The sequence below is a fragment of the Balaenoptera physalus genome, assembly GCF_965194825.1.
Source record: "Balaenoptera physalus genome assembly, chromosome: 6".
Taxonomy (NCBI): Eukaryota; Metazoa; Chordata; class Mammalia; order Artiodactyla; family Balaenopteridae; genus Balaenoptera; species Balaenoptera physalus.
Genome location: NC_138885.1, coordinates 66,091,423 through 66,116,358, shown reverse-complemented (window position 1 = coordinate 66,116,358; position 24,936 = coordinate 66,091,423). Strand labels below are relative to the sequence as shown.

The 24,936-nt window shown below is 42.3% G+C and overlaps 1 protein-coding gene and 1 long non-coding RNA gene across 10 annotated transcripts in view; one reads left to right on the top strand and one right to left on the bottom strand.

The window, feature by feature from the left end:
- Positions 1-5,789, bottom strand: part of RAPGEF4 (Rap guanine nucleotide exchange factor 4) — a 310,972-nt gene extending 305,183 nt beyond the window's left edge. For 2 of the 3 annotated variants that reach the window (XM_082465337.1, XM_082465338.1), the window contains exon 1: positions 5,575-5,772. In XM_082465337.1, coding sequence (XP_082321463.1) covers positions 5,575-5,639 — 65 coding nt within the window. In that variant the 5' untranslated portion in view covers positions 5,640-5,772. Of the gene's footprint in view, positions 1-5,044; positions 5,124-5,574 lie in introns of all 3 variants that reach the window. The other variant, XM_082465339.1, reaches the window with a different exon arrangement.
- Positions 5,133-24,936, top strand: part of LOC309662597 — a 100,078-nt gene continuing 80,274 nt past the window's right edge. For 4 of the 7 annotated variants that reach the window (XR_014264795.1, XR_014264796.1, XR_014264797.1 and 1 more), the window contains exon 1: positions 6,029-7,050. This is a non-coding gene — a long non-coding RNA (uncharacterized lncRNA). Of the gene's footprint in view, positions 5,226-6,028; positions 7,051-16,731; positions 23,464-24,936 lie in introns of those variants that run through there. The other 3 variants (XR_014264799.1, XR_014264800.1, XR_014264794.1) reach the window with 2 other exon arrangements.

Genomic DNA, 24,936 nt, shown 5'->3' with positions numbered 1-24,936 from the left:
AAAGAGAGAGCTAGAGGGAGAATCCAGAGATTAAAAAAGGACCTAGAGATATATCAACCAAATACAACTTATTTGGATCCTAATACAAACAGACTGCAAAAAAAAAAAGAAAAGGTTATGAGATAAATGGGGAAATTTGAACTCTGGATATTTGATTATATTAGGGAATTAATGTCAAATCTTTAAAATGTATGACAATGGTATTTTTTATTGAGTCCTAGCTTTTAGAGATATATATGGAAATATTTATAGATAAAATAATACTAAAAGGGACTTGCAGCAAAATAATCCTGGGAGTGGTGGGGGACAAGTGGGGGTATGAATAAAACAAGATTGGATGTGAGCTGATGACTCTTGGAGGGGGAGGGGGTGGGACAAGAGAATTATTATACTCTTCTCTCCTCTTTTTGTGTATTTTGAAATTTTCCATAATAAACTTTTAGAAATAAAAATTAGAATAGAGCTATGCCATGTCGTTTTTTAAAAAGTATGCACATCAGCCAAGAAAACGGACAAGGAACAGCAGAGGCAGATGCTGGTGCCCACTCAAGCCCTTCCCAAGGCAAAGGGGGCCAGTGCGAGGACTTGCTCTCATGGTGGCAGACACTACTCCATCCTTGAGGAGGATGCCTCTGGCCATCTCACCCTGATCCCATAAGCACTTTCTACAATCAGGGAGCTGCACTGAAGCTGGAGATAAAATGATGACTACAGTACAACACAGCAATACATCAAGTGACACACAAAAAGGAGTCAATAGGCAATTGCGATGAAGTCTGACTTGTGCTATTACATTGTTGGACAAAGTGTGCTATGAGAGCACATAGAATGGTCCTCTAACTGGAAGAGGTGACGGCCAAACTGTCCTGAAGGATTCCCTGAATTATCTTCTGATTACAATTCAGTTCCCGGGCTCTGACGCTCTAGGTAGAGAATGAGCTGGCCAGAAGTTATAAGTGTCCTGACCTCCTGGCAGCTTTGCTTCTCATTGTAAATGCACAATATGGCCTTCTAATAACAATTTGATTTCCATACAGCTTGCCCAGAGAAGGAATACATTAGCCAAAGGATGTCAGTATCCACTTCTCTGATGTTATTTTCAAACTAATGAACTGCCTTTCTGGTTTTTACAGGCTCTGAGAGTTTGGTGCCTATGTATCTGTCCCTGAAAAAAATGTATTAATTCTTGATGTGCTGACAAGTCAGCATTCCAAGATTGTAAGACCAGCCCTGAACCCTGGATAATGTCAGCCCTTGGGACCTGCCTGGGTAGACATCAGCCTTCCCCAGTGATAGCCTTCTACTCTGCGTGCTTCTTTGATCTTCTATATTCCTCAAGGCTGGGACCATGTCTGACGCTTCTTTGATATCTGAGTCATCCTCTTTCACCATGTCTGCTATGAAGCATTCTGGTTTTTAACAAATCTGTTCCTTGATTTATTTCACTCTCATTCAACCCAATCAAAAATAGCTAACTCAGTTTCTATTTGGGGATGAAGTCAGATGCAAAGACACTATGTAAGGGGCATTTTTAGAAACATTAAAAAGTTTTAAATTCCTCAGCTGTTTTTAAAGATGACAACTTTTCTACACATCCATATCATGATAACTTCATTTTCTGCTCGGGTCTGTGGTCACCAGTGGTCCCCAAACAACCCAATCAGCCAAGGACCTCCCTTGACACTATACTTCTAACTGAAGAACAAGAAACCAAACATTGTGAACTCCTTCCCAGACAAAGACAACTTTCATCTCCAGTGGTTTCTCTGTCAATGGCTTAGGTAGATTCTTTCACCTGTAAAAGGGGATGGCAAACTTTTTCTTCAAAGATCCACATAGTAAATACTTTAAACTCTGTGGGCCACACAGTCTCCTGCCATTGTAGTGTGAAAGCAGCTGTAGACAATACTTAAGCAGATGAACGTGGCTGTGTTCCGATAAAACTTTGCTTATGGACATTGACATTTGAATTTCATATAAATTTCATGGGTCACAAAAGATTAATCTTCTTGTGGTTTATTTCCAACCATTCAGAAATGTAAAAAACATTCTTAGCTCAGGAGACACACAGGCAGCGGCTGGATCTGGCCCACTGGCCATAGTTTGTCAGCTCCTGCTCCATAGTGATGAATACTGGCAACGATTCACTATATGTATTGTGAATATGAGTGGTCCCTTCATAACACTCCCTTACCAACCATGAGAATTATGACCTATAATGGTTCTTAAATTCACAAGTGGCAAAACTTGAAATCTTACGGAAAAAATATTTTCACTAATGTTAAAAAAAAATGGTCAACACGTTTTTTAAAAAGGCATTTTACATCCCAAATAGTGGGGTACTATGTAATACATTTCTAGTTACCATCCCTGCTCAGAAAAATATTGTAAGATCAATGAGGTAGTACTAAGCTTGTTTTGCTTTAACCATATTGTCTGTTGAGACTTTTTTCAATGTATTTTTATCCATCCGAATGTTCAATGTCTTTCTGATTTTATAATTAGTATTCGTACACTCTCACCTTCTGGGTCCCACCATAGTCCAAGAACTTGGATGCTTGATACATAAAAAGCTTTGGGTTTTCTTTCTTCAACCTAATCCACATATCTGCATATTTTTAACCCACCTCCCCACATGCAAGCTCATATAGCATTGCCTGTCTATGACAACTTCCTAGGCACACTTAACGAACATTTCTATGGGATTATTTTCCTTGTTTTTTTAAATTTGTTTCAATGTTCATTACATACTTCTTTACTCCTGCAGACTTTCTACTTTAACTCCCCTTTTTATTTTCAACCCCTCAGTTGCTCTTTTTCTAGTTGTCCATGCCATTTGCATGATGCAAATATCTAAACTACATTTCCCAGCTGTGGAAAAGGTCCCAGCATCATTTCCCCAAATAGGACATCAAGGATCACTGTACCATTTCCTCTTTGTTTATGTGTGTGCTTGAAAATGTCCATAATCAAGAGATTTAGAAAAATAGAGTATATGTTCCTATGTTCTTGATTTGGTTACAAGAGGAATTTGTGGTTGAGAAGAAAGGAGCATATTTATATGCCACACCTGTGTATCTTCGTTCACATTGCTCCCAGAATTCTCTGCCTGATAAAGTTCCCCTCGACCTCCACGGGCCAGGCAGGAACCTGTGGGAAGCATCCCTGGCAGAGCTGAAGACTCTCTCCTCTGCATTCCCAAAGCATCTCATACCTCTCCATTAAAGCACTTATCGTTGCATTGTGGTTAGTTGTTTATGTAGCTGTGCCACCCCTACCCGCCCACCCCCTCAGTCAATAAGCAACGCTCATCTTTCTTTTCCTGCTTCCCCAGTGCCCAACACAGTGCCTGGAACAGAGCATCAAGACTGCATTTCTCAGAAATATCGAGGGCAGTGTCCCAAAAGGAACGACTTCAGGGGCCTTAGCCAGCCAACTTCCACCAGCACCCTTAATCTTCCTCCTCCCCTAAAAAGTTAACAATCTAAGTAAAAATGCAACTTCAAAACAAGTACCTCAAGGCCCTCTTACAATGAGACTGCCACTCCTAAACTCTCCTTCAAAGGAATTCTAGCACCGACACTGTGGAAAATGCAAGGTTCTCTTAAAACCACAAAATAATATGCTCACATGGCACCTCACAGTTTTCAAATTACTTTCGTGATAATTTTTTTTCATTTGACCCACTAATCCTTGGTAAGACAGATAGTGTTATCCTCATTTTTCAGACACTCAAGGAAATACAAGTGACATGTCCAAGATCAGAGCTTGCGACTGGTGACAGCTCTGGGCCTAAACCCCTTAATTTATTGATCTGTCTACTCTCCTGAACTCCAAGAATGCTAGGTTCAGTATCTATGGAGGATTCCACCCCCGGAGGTTTCTCCCCATTATGAATTATAGTATTAGATTAGATTGTGGCACTATGTTCTAAAAATCCATTCCAAACAAAATCATTTGGGCAAATACACATTATGAAAAGAAATGTGTTAGTTACCTTGTGTTAGCTTGTGTTAGTACTGCTCTATGATTTTTGCTGTAAGTACTTACTGACTAAAGGGTTGCCTGTGAATTACTAACTGTTCAAAAAAATGGCATGCCATGAATTTCTGCAAATAGAAATATGCAGTCTATTATCTGAAAAATTCACTCATGAGGATAGCATTACTATTTATAAGTACAAGAACTTGATTTTCTCTTCTTTGATAATTCATCTTTCCTAAACTATTAAATTTAGATTACTTATCACATTAGCAGTCTCTTCACTTATTCATGCTCTTAGTTCCTCTACATAATTCTGTATGAGGAATAACATCCTCATAATAACCATCACTTCAATTCTCTTACTATTTATTGCATGCAACTCTTCTAATATTAGCACTATCATCTTAGACGTAAACAGGGCACTGCCTGCCAAAAATCTTGCTACTGTGTGGTAATTGAAAGTAAAAATTACTTCTCAGATATATTAAGTTATTCAAATGAGCCACGTTTAGCTTTTCTCAAATTACTTAATTTTTTTCAACAAAGGCCTATAATAGTAAATTATGTAGAGCAGGTCACGCTTGAGATTTTCAAGTTTGATCTGGTTACGAATCTGCTAATTGTAAAAATTTCAATATGGCAGAGGGTAAAATATTTCACACAAATGCAAATAGAGATGTCATGCAGATAGCTGCAGGACATGAATCACTGCCCTGCTGCATCAGACTCGAAAATCAGAGGCAGTTCACTCTGCAAGATTTCTTACCCAGTTCTTAAAAGTTCAGATGCATCACCTTTTAATCAGGGTAATAAACTATAATTGCTAACATACTGTGTAATGTTTACTGCTAAACCCACAATCTGGACAAACAGAAAATTATGCTGTCAGAGCCTGGAAACAACTGCAGTCCGCTGTTACACACAGCACCCTCCTTAACACAGGGCTGTCGTCGGGAGTTACAACGCTTTATGGTTTTAATTTTTTAGAGTAAGGGTCTCTTCCCGAGAGGCAGGGTATTAAGACGAAAGCAGTCTCCCGCGTGACCTTCCTAACACAGACCTTGGGCAAGCGACTGCGAGGGCAGAAGCTGAGAATTTCAGAAGGCACTTGACAGCTCCACTGGGTCCTTCACACTTGGCTTTCAGGAACAAAAAAAAAAAGCACGTTACTCTGCACCTGCCTTTCCCCCCACCCTCCTTAAAACTTATTTACCCCTGAGGGTCTGAACAGCCGGAAGAAGGTAGGAATCTATTCTTCTGCCCTGTGATGCCAAGGAAAATAAACCCCGACGCGAGCGCGGAGCCGGGAGTCTCGGGGGGCGAGGAGACCGTGAAGGAGGGGCGGCGGGGAGGAACTGGCGGGGCTGGGGCTCCCCCCACTGCGCCGCAATTTCTCCACGTGTGAAAATCTCGTGCACGGGGAGCCCCATGAGAGACCGGGATCTACGTCCCCTGGTCCCGGGTGCGGACCCTCCGCTCCTTCCCGGCTCGGGGACCCTCCTCCCGCGGCCCCGGCGGGCGTCCCTGCGGCCGTCTCCGGGCAGGGGCAGCGCGCACAGCCCGGCCCGGCGGGGGCCCTTCCCCGGCTACCTTTTATCCAGGCAGGCGATCCACTCGGCGGAGGAGGAAGAATGGGCAGCGTGCGCAGCGACCATGATGGGCAGCGGTGCGCGGCGTCCCCTGGCTGCGGCGACCTCCCGCGCTCGCTCTGCCGCCGCCTCGCCTCCGCCTCGCCCGCCGCGCGGACCCGCTCCTCCCGGCCCGCCTCGCGCCCGGCGCGGCGGCGACGCGCCAGCCCTCCCAGCGGCCTGCCGGGCGGGGGACCCGAGGGGCGGGACGCGGGGACCGCGCTGCACTGCGGCGCCCGGGGGTGGGGAGTCCCGCGGTCCCGCCCGCTGCGGTGAGGGGGCTGGGGGGCGACCCCGGGTGGCAGGCCACCTGCGACTGGTGGCTGCTGCGTCTCGGGGAGACCTGAGCCCTACCACTCACCTCGGGGCCTCTGAAGCGTGGAGGGGGGAAGGCGCCGCGGGTGGGGGTGGGGGGACGGGTGTCAGTGTCTATGTATTTTTCATACGGCAAATGCCACTAAAATGGCTGCTGCCTCTCTGTTTCCTTAGAAACCCATTAGTCTCCCTCTGCAGCTGTCAAAACCTGCGGGCGGTTTCTTGCTCACCTTTGCTGTTTCCCCTTTCCAAAGGGATGGAGAGGAGGGCTATCTTGGCTTGGGCTGGGGACGCCCACAGTGGTCTCTGAGTGTGGAATTAGTTTCCCCCTGAAGGGTGAGGGAGGGCCGGGATGGAACGGAGAGGCAGTGCAGGCATGGTTGGAAGCCCAGAGGGGAGGCCAGTGGACCAGAATGGTGACCAGTGGTGACTGAGGGGTTGACAGACCGAAGTCTCTGGCCTTGAACCTTGAACTTGCTTGGGCTCCCATCACCTGCTTGATCAAACACACACACACACTTAAGAATGGGGAGTAGTGGGGCCACAGCAAAACTGAGGTTTGGATTGGGGGCCAAGATCCCACTGCGCTTGGCATGACCTGAATGGCTGGCTCCACGTGCCCTTCTTTCCGTGGCTGGAGTGTGGAATGGGTGGGTGGTCACTCCACCGGTCCCTGGTAGATGTACAAAACAAATCATATGCCTAGAAGTTGAGTTACGTTCTGCCAAAAATCAAATTACACACCGATGGTTGCTTAGGAATTTGGGGACAAGTTAAATCTTTTAGACTACTATCAAGCAGTGTTTTGATGTTGATGTTCACTTGGCAACAGACAATGGGGAAAGAGACATAGCATTGCTAACCTCACTGTGTTTTTTTTCTCTCCTACCCTCCCCTCACTCCCCTGCTCAGAGGGTGTTCAAGGAGACTGGAGAGAATGAAACAGCAGGTGCATTCTGGCATCTTTTTATCCTAATAAAACTCCTCCAAAGAATCTGCCGTTTCCCTTCTGCCATAGCCAGGATCTGGTTTCAGACCTGCCGCTGTTCCCTCAGCAACACCTCCCTGCTCAGTGTTTGTCCCCCAGGTGACCTCCATCCTGTTGATTTCTACTGTGTTTAAGGTAAATAACATTTAAAATGCTATACTATACAAAGATCGCCAAAGGTATTTATGTTGCTTTTTTATGCTAGAGGTATGAAGAAGGAAACGAGTCTCCTATATTTATTAAGATTCATTTATAAAGGTATCAGAGAGCTCTTGAGAACATTTCAAGGTCACCAAATGCTTTCCCAAAAATGCCTTTACTCAGAGAATGTTTATAGGTAAGGAGCTAGAGGTAATGACGGCATGACCCGTCATTACCGGAGGTTTGGAGTTGCCATAGATTTTAGCTATGATACTAATAATAGTCGTCATTTATTGAACTTCTGCTGAGTGTCAGATGCTGTGCAGAGTTCTCTACGTGTGTTATCTCATTTAATCTTCAGAACATTTTATGAAGCAGAGCCAGACGGACAGATGTCCAGGGTTACTCCACAAGAAGAGACAAATATTTTTGAAAATGTAATGAACTAGAGAAAATTATGTTTATCAGTACTTCCGGGGAGAGTGTTGATTGGGTTGGAAGGAAGATGCCAATGACCTGCTTGGAGTGGGAGTGAGAGCCCAAGGCCTCTATCGTGCATTTTAAGGATTGTAGGTCTAATGAACTGCAAGGCTTTTGTTTTGCCCTGCGGGGACCCTGCCTTTCCTCCAAATAGAAATTAAAGTATTATTTAAAGAATATCCTTTCGAAGAAGCACCAAGAATCATTGCCTTCCCCAGAGCACACACACGCCCCTATCCAGCCCTGGATGTAGGTTCCAGTAACTCCAGTATACTCACTGGGACACTGAACCTCCAGAGAGGTCCATGCCCTCAGCTGCTGGAGCGGGGGACCCTGAACCAGATTCGGGTCTGTCTGATTCCAAAGCCCTTGCACTGAGTGATGGTGTCACTGGTTGTCTATAATATGAGGGTAAAAGGCATGTCAGAAATGACTGCCCACGTGATAAGAGTAAAATGGTTATAAATTGGTTTTTTATCATAATTTTAAAAATAATAAACCTGTCCAGTAGGGGAAAGGAAGAAAGAACATGTACTGATCTTTAGGGGGAAAATAAATAAAAGTGTAGAATAAAAAGTATATATTACTGATAATTCCACCGCCTAGAGATAACGCTGCTAATATTTTAGCACATTTCATTCTATATTTTCTATTTTTAAAAGATACAATCACAAATACACCCATAAACACATGCATATACCTTGCTGCTTACATTCAATTATGTATATATGTGTATAGATACATGTATTCATACAGACTTGAAAGCATTAATATTTTATAGGCTACTTTTTCTACTTGGAATGGAAAAATGCTTTGTGTGTTTAAATGAAATCCTCATTAAAAATTTTTACTGGCTACAAAATATTCCAACGTATGGATATAATTTACCTAAACTTTTTTAAAAATTGAGATATAATTGACATATAATATTATATTAGTTTCAGGTATACAACATAATGATTCAATATTTGTATTCACTGCAAAATGATCACCACAGTATCTAGTTAACATCCATCACCACTCAGCTAGTTTTTTTTCTTGTGATGAGAACTTTTAAGATCTACTCTCTTAGTAACTTTCAAATATACAATATAGTGTAATTAACTATAGTAAACTTTCTTTTGAGGCCTATTATTCTGATTGGCAAAAACGTTTCTGCTTAATCTCCTTCCTATAGCTTTGCTCTGGGAGACAGCTAAACATCTCCACTGATGATCTCCAATGAGATGAGGACCAAAAATCACAAGACCCAAGTGTGTTAATGCTAATTATTACTAGTTGTAGAACCTTGAATGGGTTTCTTAATGTTAGAGTTCCATTTTGTTCTTCTGAGCAGAGGTTCAAAGTTAGGAATTTGAGGACAGACGGCTGAGTTCAAATTCCAGCTTCATCTTCTACTAAGTGTTTGACCTTAAATGAATTGCTTAGCCTAAGACCCTGTTTCATCACCTGTAAAGTGGATAAATTAATGGTATTATACATGAATATGATGCTTACAGGACATTTAGCATAAGTGCCAACCACATGGTATGTGCTCAATAACTCTTAGCTGTTATTGTTGTTATTAGTCTCTGTACAATGAAGATAAACAGTATCTGCCCTCTGCATTTCAGAGGGACCTGGTGACAATCATTTGAGAACACATACTAAAGGGCCGTGACATTTGTAAATTGCAAGTTTTGACTGTGTAGGATACAAGGGAAACAGAGAAACAGTCAAGATTTCCAAGGACTTTCTCAAAACCTCCTCATGCAGTCTATGCCTAGCTCTGTCATTCTTCATAGGACAGCTACAGGTACATACCACTGGAGAGTTATTGCAATAGGTAGATGAACAGCGCAGTAACAGAAGTAGGATAGGGCCCTACATTTTTCCATTCTGAGAATTCTACTGAAGGCTGGGCATTCACTCATATCCAGTGTAAGGGGAGGATCTGATTCACCTGATTCATCTGATTCACCTGATTCACGTGAGGTTTTAGGCACCTCATGGAAGGTGGGTTATAAAAACACATGCATCACTCCTGCTGGTGCTATAACCTATTCATTGAAGAAGCAGTACTTCCTGGGTGAAGTTATAACAGCAATTTTAATGTTTTCTCTCACTGTCCCTTTAAACTTGCTCAGTGAGGGTAATTCTACCCCTGCCACTGGATATAGCTTTTTTGGTCACTTATAGGTAATAGAAAGCATTAGTCTTTCTGTTAGAATGTCCAAACCAATATGTTACTAAATACTTCAATCTTTATTCAAAGATAAGAATTCTCTCTTCCTCCACCATCTAGAGCTGGTCACAGGCAGGTGTCCAGCTTTTAGGAAAGAGGAGGTGGTCAGCTTCTCCTTTCCTTGCTCATCTCTGCCCCTACTTGATACCTGCTGGTTTTTACCCTTCCAGAAACAGAGGAGAAAGGAAGGGAGGAGAAAAAAGGAGGGCGGGAACAGTTACTCGGCTGGAACAGTTGTAAGATGGCATCATATTTTCTGGGCCTGGCAAAGGTGTCTTTTAGGTGCTTTCCTGTATTCTTGGGCAGCCTCCCTGCTGGCCCTTTCAACATGAGCAGGTGTTGCTCGTTTGGTACCAGCTCCCTATTCAGACCTGGCTTTCCCGAGGGCCTCTCCGAACCACCTCCCTCTGTAGGAGGGTCCCAAGTTATCCTCCACTCACATCCCAGGGGTGTTCTTGAGCAGGGCTCAAAGGGGCTGCAGAACGGTTCTCTCCTGTGTGGCCCACAGCTGGTCCGTAGAAACACTCGTGCCTACTTTGCTCCAATAAACTGAGCGCAGACCAATCCTAATGATAACACTTCTCACTCTTGCCAAAGAAGCTCACCAGTCCCTCTCTCCTGATCTTTAGATTTCCAGGGCTGGAGTCAAGTCAGACATCAGTCCCCTGTCCCCCCCCCCCCCAACTGTAGGGAACTATTCTCTGGGTGGTCCATTGAAGCCCTGCCTTCCCTACCCTTGGTGGTGGGAATCACAGCACAGCTCTCACCAAGAAAATACTCCTCATGGAATCCTCCCTCTGTTCCTACTTCCTAGACACTTTTATTTACTCCTTTGGGTGAGGTGTTTTAGACTCATGAAACTGGTCTTCAGTATTTTGATTGAAAGCCTGCATCTTGCCACCTTACTTTGGAATTTCGTATCTGTTCCATTTTGGTGCCTCAGGTGAAATTTGAATTTAGCATCTGTGACAAGCCAGTGAAAACTGAATCAAGTCAAGTTCCTTTTCCATACCTTTGACATTAATGCCTGCTCAACCAAGACAACTGCCTTTTCCAGGCAGGGCCATCCACCTGGGAGTTGTAAGGAATACCACATTCATTAGGAAAGTACTGCTCACTGGTCCCCTGAGCTTTCCAAAGAAGAAATGCGTAACTTAAGATATCTGATCAGTAAAGCCCCAGTTTGTGGGTTATAATAAAAAGCTTTGTGGTTTTGATTTAAAACTTTGAAGATTTGTCAATTTGGGGGGAGTATATTTGGATTAAAATCTTAAAACAGTAATAAGCGGGGATACGAAACTGACAAAAATTTTGTTTACAGTAACATAAATATTATTTTAAAAAAATTTTATCCATAAGGCAAAGTCACAAATGACCCATAATATTTACATTAGTAAATTATGTATTACTACATTTCTTTGTGAGTTTTGGGGGCACTGGAATTAGAGCAAACAATAAAATATTATGAAATCAAGAAAAAAATAGGTTTGGGATTATCTAGCGACTGCCTTCCAATTTCCAGATTCATAAAGGATTAATGTAAAAGTTTAAGTCAGCAGTGTTTATACTCCCTGTAAAGAGTCTATATGTGGTTATAGGCCCTTGTTTCGCAGAAAGATGAAGTGTACAGTCAAGAGGCATATAGTTAAAAAGAACCGTCTGTCCCCAAAATTATTCAGTTAAAATTTGTGACTTAGTTATGGAAGCAAGTCCTAAAAGAACAAAACTCTTTTGCTCCAGAAGTAAAATTGTATTCTAGAGAAACATGCTGACTTCTATATAGAAAACTGATATTATTGTGTTAGTTCATTTAATATAAGAACTCCCTGCGTAGAGGGAGTGAGCTGTGGAAAAGCATGAATGCTCCAACTGGCCACCTTTCCAGAAGAGCCTATTCCTCTGGAACCAAGACTGGTGAAAATCATTGACATGCAGATCACTCAGATGCGAACTAGGCATAAAAACTAACCAGGTGCAATACTCCACCTGTGCCAAAGGAAGGCCTCTCTACATGTGAAAGTGTTCTGTACGCCACTTCCTCAAGATGAGTGGTAAAGAGGCAGTAATGGACTTGGGTAAATAATTTGGGGTGAGGAAAATGTCACCATATCACCACCTTCATCTTAGGCCTATTTTCTAGTGGAATATATTTATTTTGGTGAATTAACAAGCTTCTATTGCTTTTTGATATTGTGTGAGAGAAGCGTAGTACATTATTCAACTGAGAAAATCTCTACCTGTGTTATTATACACATTTTTCATGTTAATAGAGAAAATTACCATAAAAACAATTTTGAATGAATTGCAGTCACCTAGCTTTTGTTACAATTTCTTTTTCATCTGTAATCCAGTATGGGCTCCTACATATTTCAAAACCAGATTACTGTATATAGTGGATTCCATGGAGAAAATAAGAACAGAAAAGAGAGAATGTGACTAAAAATCTTATTGGTTGTATAAAACCAAGAGCACGCCGGAACTTGACGGAAATAAAACAGAATTGTCATTTAAAGCAAGATATATGTCAGATCTTGACTGGGCAATGACCTGGTGATGAGTTGAGCTCTTTTGCTTAGGTGGCACCAATATTCATGTAAAAGACATGGTAGTGTTGCACAACTAAAGATTAAAAGCGTAGTCGGTTCCAGAAGCAGAAGATAACTCAGAAGACTTAGGAAGAGGTCAAGAAGCAAAGACAGGGTTCTTTACCACTGTGACCTGCAGGGCAAGGGCACCACACACCTTCTGCCCTCCACATTCACTTGAGGGAGATTCCAGTCCTGTCAGCTCTCCCTGCCTGATGACCTAGAGGCCCTGATTCCCGCAGCTCTTCACCTTGTCCAGGAGCTGCACAGTTTAAATCCTGGAAATGGAGCCTTCCCTTCAGGTGAACCTCGGCCCTGACCTACTCATGACAGGCCTGTCTGTGTCTAAGATAACCCCACTGGCACCCACTCAGCTACCCTGCAACCAACTGGAGAGACAGGGCCTTTTTCATTTTTTACACCCATCAGTTCACCTAGTCATTCAATTCAATAAATATGTATTGAGTTCCTGCCATGTGCCAGGCACTGTGCTAGGCACCGAGGGAAGAGCAGAGAACAGACAAATTTCCTGCTTTCACGATCCCTGTTGCAGTGGGTAAAATGAGAGAGAAGCAAATAAGCACATAAATATATCACATGACCAGTGGGGATAAATGCTATGAAGAGCAATTAAGTAAAATAAAGGAATACATAGATGGAGAGGGGACTTCTATTTGGTATAAGGTAGTCAGAGGAGACCTCCCTGATAAGGTGACTTTTTCTTGGCTTTTTTGTTTTTTTAATTAATTTTATTGGAGTATAGTTGCTTTACAATGTTGTGTTAGTTTCTACTGTACAGCAAAATGAATCAGCCATCCTCATACAGATCTCCCCTCCCTTTTGGACTTCCTTCCCATTCAGGTCACCACGGTGCATTAAGTAGAGTTCCCTGTGCTATACAGTATGTTCTCATTAGTTGTCTATTTTATACATAGTATCAATAGTGTATATGTATCAATCCCAGTCTCCCAATAAGGTGACTTTTGAGCAGAGCGTGGGACCCGTCTACACACCGCCTGTCTCATCTTCAGCCACTTGCTTCTCCTCAGCTGCCACAGCAGCTAACCCACCCCGTGTTTCCCCACACCCCATGGTTTCCCTGCCTGAGGCTCACCAGCCACAGGCCTAGAATATCTGGCTTCTCTCACCAAACTCAGCTGAAAAGCCGAACTGCAGGGCCTTGTTTCCTGAGCAACTGCCAGTGGGGCTGATTGATGTGATCCAGATATGCAGAGGCTTAATTCCCCCTGAATGAACTTTGACCAGTGGGAGACAGGAGATTGGAGGATACCAGGCAGATAAAGCCTCTCCCTTGCTCCCTCTGATGGACTGTTTGGGTGCACGGTTTCTCCACACAGCCTGACTGAAGTCAATCTGTGTGACCAAGCCTGTGTGCTTATTGAGTGCTATGGGTTGGCTCGTGTTCCCCAGAAAGATACGGTGAAGTCTTAACCCCTGCAGATGTGACCTTATTTGGAAATAGGGTTTTGCAGATGTAATCAAGTTAAGATGAGGTTATGAGGGTGGTTCCCACGCCAATGCAACCGATGTCTTTGTAAGAAGAAGAAAAGACAGAGATACCCAGAGAGAATACGGCCATGTGACAATGGAGGTAGACATTGGAATGATGCATGTACAAGCCAGGGACACCAAGGATTGCCAGCAAACCCCAGAAGCTAGGAGAGGCAAGCAAAGGTCTCCCTTACAGGTTTCAGATGGCAGGTGGCCCTGCCAACATTCTTGATTTTGGACTACTAGCCTCCAGAACTGAGAGACAATACATTTCTGCTGTTTTAAGGAATCCAGTTTGTGGCACTTTGTTACAGCAGCTGTAGGAAGCTAATATACTGAGTGACCAGCTGTGTTGGATTGTACCTCCTAAATACAGCCCTAACAGTCCTTGCCTGAGACTCTGTTTTCCAGAGAAACGTGACTATGACAACCAGGGACCTGAATAAATGAAGGATGATATTTGAGGGGTTATTTGAGGACAGAGATTACAGACAGAGGGAAGACTTGCTGCAAAGCCCCTGAGGTGCCAGCATGCTTGATTAGAGGAAGAGGAAGGAAGCCAGCAGATCTGGGGAGTGAATAAGGGGAAGAGTGTCAAGAGATGAACTCAAAGAGGGAGCCCAAGACACCATCCCTAGGGCCTTAGAGGCCACAGAAAGGACTTTAGGTTTTTTTTTTTTTTTAACAATATGTAACTGAGCTGTAATTTACATTGAGTAGTAAAATGAACTAATCCTAAGGGTATGATTTTATGAAATTTTTTAACATATTGCTATGGTCTGTATGTGTCTCCCCCCAAAATTCATGGGTTAAAACATAATCCCCAAGGTGATGGTATTAGGAGGTATTGCCTTTGGGGGGTGATTAAGTCATGAGGGCAGCTATTTCATGATTTGGGCCTTTCTAAAAGAGGTCCAAAACAGCTCCCCCTTGCCACCTTCTGCCATGTGAGGGTAACACCAAGAAGTCTGTGATCCAGAAGAGAACCCTCACCGTGCTGGTACTCGGATCTCAGACTTCCAGCCTCCAGAACTGTGAGAAATAAAGTCCAGGTATTTATAAGCTACCCAGTCTCTGGTGCTTTGTTATAGTAGCCCAGATGGGCTAAGACACATTTGTACAGCTTAGTGTGACCATCCAGATCAAACTGTGGAATATTTCTATCACCCCAGAAAATTCCCTCCTATCTTCCAGTCAGTACAACTTACCAATTCTGAAGTAATGACTGCTCTCATTTTTATCGCTATAGACTTGTTTTATCTGCTTTTGAATATTATATAAATGGGACCATATAGTATGTACTACTTTTGCTTGAAATAATGCTTTTGAGATTCACCCAAGTTGCTGTATATATACTTCACGTATTTTTATTGCTGTATTTCATTGCCTGAGTATAACACAATTTGTTATACATTCTCCTGCTGATGAATATTTGGGTTATTTGCAGTTTAGGTCTATAATGAATGAAGCTGCTAAGGACATTTATGTACTCTTTTTTTGGATGTATCCAGTAATTTCTCTTGGTATATACCTCAGCGTGTACTTTCTGGGTCAATAGGGGTAGGTTTATGTTAACTTTACTAGTTTTACGAAGTGATTGCACCATTTCACATCCCTGCCAGCAACGTGTGAGAGTCCCAGCTCCTCTACATCCTCACCAACACTCAGACTGTCAGTCTTTTTCATTTTAGCCTTTCTGGTGTGTGTTTAATGGTATTTCATACTGGTTTTAGTACGCTTTTTCCTGACGACTAACGATGAGCTTCTTTACATCTACTCATTGATCACTTAGATATCTTCTTTCATGAAGTACTTATTCATGTCTTTTGTCCACATTTTGTGTCTCTGGTAAGGCCACATCTCATTTCCAAAATCTGTATCAGTTATCTATTGCAGCATAACAAATTACTCTAAAGCTTGACAGCCAAAACAACAAACATTTATTACCTCCTGACAATCTCTGAGGGTCAGGAACCTGACAGCAGCTCAGTTGGGTTCTGGCTCAGGGTCTCAGGTGGCCGATGGACTGTTGGCTGGGCTGTAGTCATCAGGCCAGGCTTGACTGGGGCCAGAGACTGCATTTCTAAGCTCACTCACTTGAGTTTTCATTGTGAGTATATGTATGATTTTTGTTAGGCTGGTGAAGTATTGAAAAGCTTAAAGACACCCTGTCACTCCCACTGACTTCTGGGTGCCCAGGATCTTAGGTTGAAAACACTCATCTAAAGGAGTAGATAGTAGGAAAGAGAGACCCAAGGTCCCACAGTTAGTTGTGGGAGAGGGGGGCAAGGGAGGGGTGTTAACAATCTGAAAATACTCCAGCTCAAAGAAATGTAACTGTTTGAAATGGCTCACTTTTATTAAGCTCCCACTATCTCACTGGCAGTTTAAAAGAATCGGGGCAAAGTGTTTCTAGTCTTCCATAAATGGTCATTTGATCCAGCAATTTCCCCTGTGGAAATTTATACCAAAACTAAAATCCACAATATAGAAAAAGCTACATACAAAGATGCCCATTGAAACACTATTAGAAATCTAAATTGTGGAACTGCCAAAGAGAATACATATTCCCTCAAAAGAATTCCCTCAAATGAATCATTAAAAGTAGTCATTATAAGTGTTTAAGTTATAATATTATAGGAAACGCTGAAGATATAATATTAAATGGAAAACTAGATGAAAATTATTATAATGTGATGACACGTATTTACGCACAGAGGAACAGATTGGAAAGGAAAAGTATAATCCCTGTGTTAGAAATGATAGGGTAATTCCCCCCACTTCCCAAGTTTTCTGCTTATTTTTATAATTTAAAACATCTAAAATTACCAATTGCCATCCCTACCTTAGATATTGAACTTGATGAAATAAAAACAAAACATAGGGGCTTCCCTGGTGGCGCAGTGGTTGAGAGTCTGCCTGCCAATGCAGGGGACACGGGTTTGAGCCCTGGTCTGGGAAGATCCCACATGCCGCGGAGCAACTAGGCCCGTGAGCCACAATAACTGAGCCTGCGCATCTGGAGCCTGTGCTCTGCAACAAGAGAGGCCGCGATAGTGAGAGGCCTGCGCACTGTGATGAAGAGTGGCCCCCACTTGCCGCAACTAGAGAAAGCCCTCGCATAGAAACGAAGACCCAACACAGCCAAAAATAAATTAATTAATTAATTAAAAAAAAATTTATAAAACAAACAAACAAACAAAAACATAAATTACCTTATTTTTCTCAATTTATTTATTTTCCTCAACTTTTTAATTTGAAAATTTTCAAACCTACAGAAAAGTTGGGATACTAGAACCATAAATTCCTGTATATTCCTCACCTGGATTTACCAACTGTTGCCACATTTGTTTGCTCTCTCCTTCTATAATACACACACATTTCTTTTAACCATTTGAGAGTAAGTGGCCGACATGTTAACACCATGGTCTTAAATACTACCGCAAGCATCTTCTAAGAGCAAGGTCATTCTTCTACCTTCTCCTACAGTAATCACACTCAAGAAATTTGACATTGATATATCCTATTATCTAATATAAAGTTTATATTCAAATTTCCCCAGTAGACCAAAATATCATTTTTGTCTTTTGCTTGTTTGCTTCTGTTTTAGGCAAGATTCAAACAAAGATCACATGTTGCATTTAGTTGTTATGCATTTATCTGTAGTCTCTGGATCTAAAACCACCCCTCAACGGTGTTCTTTTTTTTTTTTTAATTCTTTCATGACATTGGCTTTTTAAAAGACTCTGAGCCAGTTATTTTGCAGACTATCCTTCAATTTAGATGTGTCCGACTCTTCCCTCATGATTAGAAACGACCTGAACTTCTTGGCTAATTCATCGATATTATTGTGTGTGGAGAGATTTTACTCTTTCTTATGTCCTGTGAAAATAGGAAATCTTTAATGTGTTTGTTAGAAAGGTTAAGCTGAGATTTTGTTTGGGTGAAGTATTAGTTGGACTTGGGTATGTGTATCTGAACTTCATCATTTTGTCATCTAGAAAATAGTAACTAAGAACAAGTAGTTTAAGAAACCCAAGCACTTGAGAGCCACTATAAGTAAACTCTAATTCCCACAGCAGAAAGGAGGGGGTCTGTCTGCTTTTTAACCACCCATGGCTTATTTATATCAAAGGAATGTTTCCTATTCTTTATTTCCTTGTATTTGTCAGGTTGGTCTGTAAACCAAACAGGGAGTCAGTTGGTCATAGATTTAAAGATACCAGGTTGCAGCCTAGAGGATAAAATCATCTGCTTAGCCACTGTTCAGGGGAGTAACACTAGGTGTGCTTTCAAATTGTTTTACTAGAACTTTTGAGTCCTGAAAATACCTGACTTCTGAACTAAACAAGCAGAATCTAGGCAGAGGGAAATCTATATTTCATTTATAACTTGGCCTGTTACAGCTGCCAATAAATCACACCAATTCCTATAAATAAGAGCCATGGCAAAGATATTGCCTTCATGGTAAGTTCTTCTTACTTGAGACTTACGAATCTGGGGTGTATTGCTAGGAAAGGCCTACTGAATGCATCCAAGGCATTGGCTTAACCCCAGGGATGATGAAATTTTTTGAACCCATGCCATCACTCTTACCTCACTTGCTCATGACAGCTACTGCTAATTAATCACAGTATTCTTTCCTATTAGCCTGGACACTGCCCCAGAAATTTTCCCAGCACAGCACTACAGGTGAGTTAGTAATAATTTGGAGTCAATACATCAGATAAACTCTTTATAACACTTAATAAGACAAAGAATATTTTTCTAAATCTCATCTAGTTTTTAGCCTCTCAACTTCATCTGCACATGAACGGCAAAGGCCTGGAAAAATGTTTCTTATGAGTGACCTACAGATAACTGACAAACTTGGTCAAAGACTTGTAATCAGAACATGTTGACAAGGTGATTTGATAAGGGAAAGAAAAGGAGAGTGTATTAGTCAGGGCTGATTATTTGCTGTGACATATTGGCCTCAATCTATATAATAGCTGAACCAAAATAGAAGTTTATTTCTTGTTCATGCAATAATCCAAATTGGTTCTAGGTTGGGGGGATGGGAACGTGTGAGCTTCATTCTACAGTATGATTCCATTTATAGGACTTTCTGGGAAAAGTCAAACTATAAAGACAGAAAAGAGATCCAAGATTGCTAAGAGCTGGGAATAGGTGGATGTCTTGACTACAAAAGGAATTTTTGAGGTGATGGACCTGTTCCATATCTTGAATATGATAGTTGTCATACAACTTTATGCTGCTGTCCCAATTCATAGAACTGAACACTAAAAAAAAAGGTGATTTTAAAATTTTATGTAAACATATACTTGGCTTAAAAAATAATAAGCTACTACATAAAAAGATACAGAAGACAAGGGCAGGGACTCTGCCTTACTTTTTCAGTCCTATAGTATACTGCCCTGCAAGAAGATGGCATTTATGGTCAATTGTATTTTGGTCCAGAAAATCCCTTGCCCTTCCCTGTCCCACCTCCCACTGTGGGAACTTGCCTTATCAACCCAAATGGGATCACTCCAAGTATTAATTCATTTGACATGTTCTAAGAGTTTGCTAAAAATCCTATAAGCCTAGAGTATTACATCATATTTGATAGAAAATGCATTTAACATCAAAGAAAAAATTACTCTGAATGCTGTAAAGGCCTAGATTTTTCTAAGACATATAGATTCCAATTATTTTGTGAGCCATGTCAAATCAATCTTTGATCAGTTCAGTAATATGCATTTTTTAAGGTCCCCATGAAAATGAAAACTGTACCAAATAAGGTATCATCAAGGTACGGTAATTTTTTGCCTTGCCCTCCTGTCACAATTTTGGATTTGCCCAAGTTAGGATGCTACTGGGCAGTGAGACCATAACTGACATTTCTCTGCTTCACTAGACCCGTATTCCTTCCATTAGTGTGTAATTCTACCTGTCACAAACTATCCTGTTACCTAAAACTAAAGACTACCTTCTCTTAAAAAATACATACCATTTCAAATGTCATTTTTATGATTACAAATTTTATATTCTTATATTCAAGTTTTTGAGCAAATTACATTCCACACGACAGATTCCTGGCTTCTTTTACCTTTCCATTATGGACCATTTCAAAAAAAAAAGATCAGCAGATTTCATTTACCCTTCCCCATGAAAAATAGGACATACCTCTCTTTAAGCTTGTAGTTCTGAACTCTATTAGAACAATATCCCCTTTTTATAACAAATATTGATATTTTATACTGTTTCCTTTACTATCTTGAAATGAAGTGTCTTGCACATTGCAGATGTCTAACACCCCTAGCTCCCATTCACCAGAAGCCAATAAGCTCCACCAATCATGGTGACAACTAAAGTTCTAGGTTGTCCCCCAGGGTGGGAGGAGGGGGGAAGCACCACTATCAAGAACTACTAATTTAGGGCATATTTCCTTAATGGCAAAGTAATGGTCGACTTAAAAATGATAGATGCAGAGTAAAGAATAATTAAGTAACACGTTCAATAGGTAGCACTACTAGGTAGTTTTTTAGTTACCTACTGCGGCACAACCAATTACCCCGAAATTTAGCAGCTTGAAACAACACACATTTATTCTCTCACAGATTCTGAGGGTCAGGAGTCTGAGAGCAGGTTAGCTGGGTGGCCCCAGCTCAGGGTTGCCCGTGAGGTTGCAGTCAAGCCAGGCTACAGCCATCTCGAGGCCTGATGTGGTCTTGAGGATCTGCTTCCCAAGTCGCTCACTAGAGCACAGGCTTAGTTCAGCAACACAGGGCCCTCCCGCATCACTGCTTCCCCTAGAGCAAGTGACGAGAGAGAGAGAGAGCAGTGCTGTTTCTGGTAGTCTCAGAAGTGACATACCATTATTTCCGCCAGATTCTATTGACCAGCCCTGGTACAGTGTGAGAGGGGACACCACAGGCTGTGAATACCAGGAGTTGGTACTACAGCTGGCTACAACAGCAGGGATCTCTGCATTTGTAAATAAAAACCAGTACTCCAACCCATATTCAGGTTATAATTTTACTGAGTTGTAAAGGATTATTTCATAGGACTGAGAGGAACAGAAAATATTGGGGAAGTTTTGTTCCAACTAAATAGAAACTGTTCCTTAGCAACATGAAAATATCGTTTTAGTTATCTGGACTCAGAATCACAGTTTATCCAATGTCAATTTTTACCTCTGTATTTTAGACTTATTCAATTGCTGAATGTGAATAAAAAGCCCATTTAACATTATCTCAGGTATAGATAAAACTGGAAAACACAGGCTTTGAATACATATATATATACAGTTGACCTTTGAACAACACAAGTTTGAACTGCATGGGTTCACTTGTATGTAGACTTTTTTCAATAAAAAAAAATCCAAGGGATTCAGAACTATATATGGAGGGCCGACTGTAAAGTTATATTCAGATTTTGACTGTGCAGGGGTGGGTGCCCCAACGCCTGCATTGTTTAATGGTCAACTTTACATTAATTCTAGAAAATAAGAAAATAAATTTATTGAATTAGAATTTTAGGACAACCTAATCAGCTATTTTAGTAATAAGTGTATATTTGAGCCAAGCATATGCAAATGGTGTAGACTGAGAAAAATGAAGGTGAATGTATGGGCAAAGTAAACACTTAAAAAAATCAGAGCCTTGTTTCTTTTTTAAAAAAATTTTTATTGAGGCATAGTTGATTTACAATATTATATTAGTTTCAGATGTACTGCATAGTGATTCAAAATTTTTATAGACTATACTCCATTTATAGATATTATACAATATTGGCTATATTCTCTGTGCTGTATAATATATCTTTGTAGCTTATTTATTTTATGCATAGTAGTTTGTACCTCTTAAACCCCTACTCCTATCTTGCCCCTCTCCCTTTCTCTCTCCCCACTGGTAACCACTGGTTTGTTTTCTATATCTGTGAGTCTGCTTCTTTTCTATAATATTCACTAGTTTGTTTTATTTTTTAGACGCCACATGTAAGTGATAACATACAGTATTTGTCTTTCTCTGTCTGACTTATTTCACTAAGCATAATACCCTCCAAGTCCATCAATGTTGTTGCAAATGACAAGATTTCATTCTTTTTTATGGCTGAGTAGTATTCCATTGTAAATACCACATCTTCTTTATCCGTTCATCTGTTGATGGACACTTACTTTGCTTCCATGTCTCGGCTACTGTATCTAACGCTACTATGAACATTGGGGTGCATGTATCTTTTCAAATTCGTTTTCATTTCTTCGGATATATACCTAGGAGTGGAATTGCTGGATCATATGGCAGTTCTATTTTTAGTTTTTTGAGGAACCTCCATACTGTGTTCCACAGTGGCTGCACCAATTTACATTCCCACCAACAATGTACAGGGGTTTCCTATTCTCTGCATCCTCACTAACACTGGTTATTTGTGGTCTTTTTGATGATAGCCATCCTGACAGGTGTGAAGTGATATCTCATTGTGGTTTTGATTTGCATTTCCCTGATGATTAGTGGTATTGAGCGTCTTTTCATGTGTCTGGGGCTATCTGTATGTCATCTTTGGAAAAAATGTCTGTTCAGGTCCTCTGCCCATTGTTTAATCAGGTTGTTTGTTTTTTTACTATTGAGTTGTATGAGCTGTTTATATAGTTTGGATATGAACCCGTTGTTGGTTGCATCATTTGCAAATATTTTCTCCCATTCGATAGATTGTCTTTTTGTTTTATCAATGGTTTCTTTTGCTGTGCAAAAGCTTTTAAGTTTAATTAGGTCCCATTTGTTTATTTTTGCTTTTGTTTCCTTTGCCTTAGGAGACAGATCCAAAAAAATGTCACTATAATTTATGTCAAGGAGTGTTCTGCCTATGTGTTTGTTCAGGACTTTTATGATTTCCAGTCTTACATTTAAATCTTTAATCGATTTTTAGTTTATTTTTGTAAATGGTAGGAAAATAAGTTCCAATTTCATTCTTTTACATGTAGCTGTCCAGATTTCCCAGCACCATTTATTGAAGAGACTGTCTTTTCTCCATCGTATATTCTTGCCTCCTTTGCCATAGACTAGTTGACCATAAGCACATGGGTCTATTTCTGGGCTCTTTATTCTTTTATATTTCTCGACCTTGGAGAAGTAGTCTTTTGTATGAGATGTCCTATATGTCCCAGCAGTGCACTCCCCTCTGGTCACCAGAGCTAAATGTTCTAGGGGTGTCCCCTATGTGGGCTGCATGGGTCCTTCTGTTACGCCAGGCTGACTACTGTGGGCGGTCTGGGAGGCGTGGCTGGCCCCTGGTCCAGTTGGTTGCCAGGCCCTGCCTTGTGTGGAAGCTCTTGGCTACTGGTTGGTAGGGCTGGGTCACGAGGCAGCTGGCTGCAGAACCCTAGGGGGCCCTGGGTTAGTTCTGACTCACTGGTCGGTAGAGTCTGAGCCCAGGAGATCCCAGGGCTGGTGCCCTCCCACTAGTGGGTAAAGCCAGTTCTTGGGGCAGTGCTGGGTCCTGGGGTCTGGCTGCAGGGCTCAGTGGTCCCATAGCTGGTGACAGATTGCTGGTGGCAGGTAGGGCAGTTCCTGACACAGCTGGCTGCAGAGTCCAGGGTGTCCCGAAGCTTGTACTGGCCCACTGGTGGGTGGAGCCAGATCCTGGGGCAGCTGGCTGAAGGGCCCAAGGTGTCTCAGAGCTGGTATTGGCCTGCTGGTGAGCAGGCTAGGGCCCAGCCCGTCCCAGGGCTGGTGCTGGGCTACTGGCAGGCTGTGGGGCTGTGGTCGTCCTGGGGCTGGTGTCTGACTCTGGTGGTTGAGGCTGGTCCCGAGGCTAGAGCAGGCTTGCTGGTGGGCGGGGCCAAGACCCAGGGGATTTGGGGGCTGACGTCTACCCGCTGCTGGGCAGAGCTGCTTCCCAGGGTCTCTGGCTGCAGGGCCCTGGGGGTCCTGGGTTTAGTGCCTGCAGGCTGGTGAGTGGGGCTGGGTCCTCTGTCCTTTGGTGAGCAGGGCCATGTCCAGGGGTGGCTGTGGCCTCAGGAGGTCTTAAGGTAGCCTGCCTGCTGGTAGATGGGGCTGTCTCCTCGCCTAGTTAGTTGCTTGGCCTGAGGAGTCTCAGGATTGGTGCCTACCGGCTGGCGGGTGGCAGGGCTGGTTCCTGAGCCTAGGAAGCTACAGGGAGGATTCTAAAACGATACTCTCCAGCAGCAGTGTCCGTGTGGTAGAACGAGCTCCCCAAAACGGCTGCCACGAGCGTCTGTCTCCAAGGTGAGCTCCAGTTGCCTCCTTCCTCTCTGGGAGACTCCAAGATCAGCAGGGAGGTCTGACCCAGGCTCCTTTCAAATCACTGCTTCTCCCCTGGGACCCGGAGCATGTTAGAGTTCGTGTGCGCCCTTTAAGAATGGAGTGTCTATTTCCCACAGCCCTCTGGGTTTCCCGAAAGTAAGCCCCACTGGCCTTCAAATCCAAACATTCCGAGGGCTCGTCTTCCCAGCGCAGGATCCCTGGGCTGGGGGGCCTGACGTGGGGCTCAGACCCCTAGCTCCTTGGGGAGAACCTCTGCAATTGTAATTATTCTCCGTAATTGTAATTGTCTGTGGACCGTCCACCTCGGGGTATGAATTGACTTATACCACAACTCCATCCGTCCTACCCATCTCATTGTGGTTCCTTCTTTATATCTTTTGCCGTAGAAGATCTTTTCTGATAGGTTCCAGTCTTTTTAATCAAGAGTTGTTGTGTAAATAGTTGTAATTCTGGTGTGCCCGTGAGAGGAGGTGAGCTCAGGGTCTTTCTACTCTGCCATCTTGGGAACTCTCCAAAGTCTTATTTCCAACATAATTCCACCTTCTTATTAATGAGTATGCCATCTACATATCCATCTGTTTACATTTCCTAAATCTCAAGGGCAGGTTGTCCATTTTGTTCCTTTTGCACTGGATTGAATTTTTTCAAAAACTTTTATAAACACCTTATAAATTGTGCCGATTTAAAAATAGAGGCTAGGGGAATTCCCTGGTGGTCCAGTGGTTAGGACTCCCCGCTTTCACTGCCAAGGGCACGGGTTCAATCCTTAGTCGGGGAACTAAGATCCTGTAAGACACGTGGTGCAGCCAAA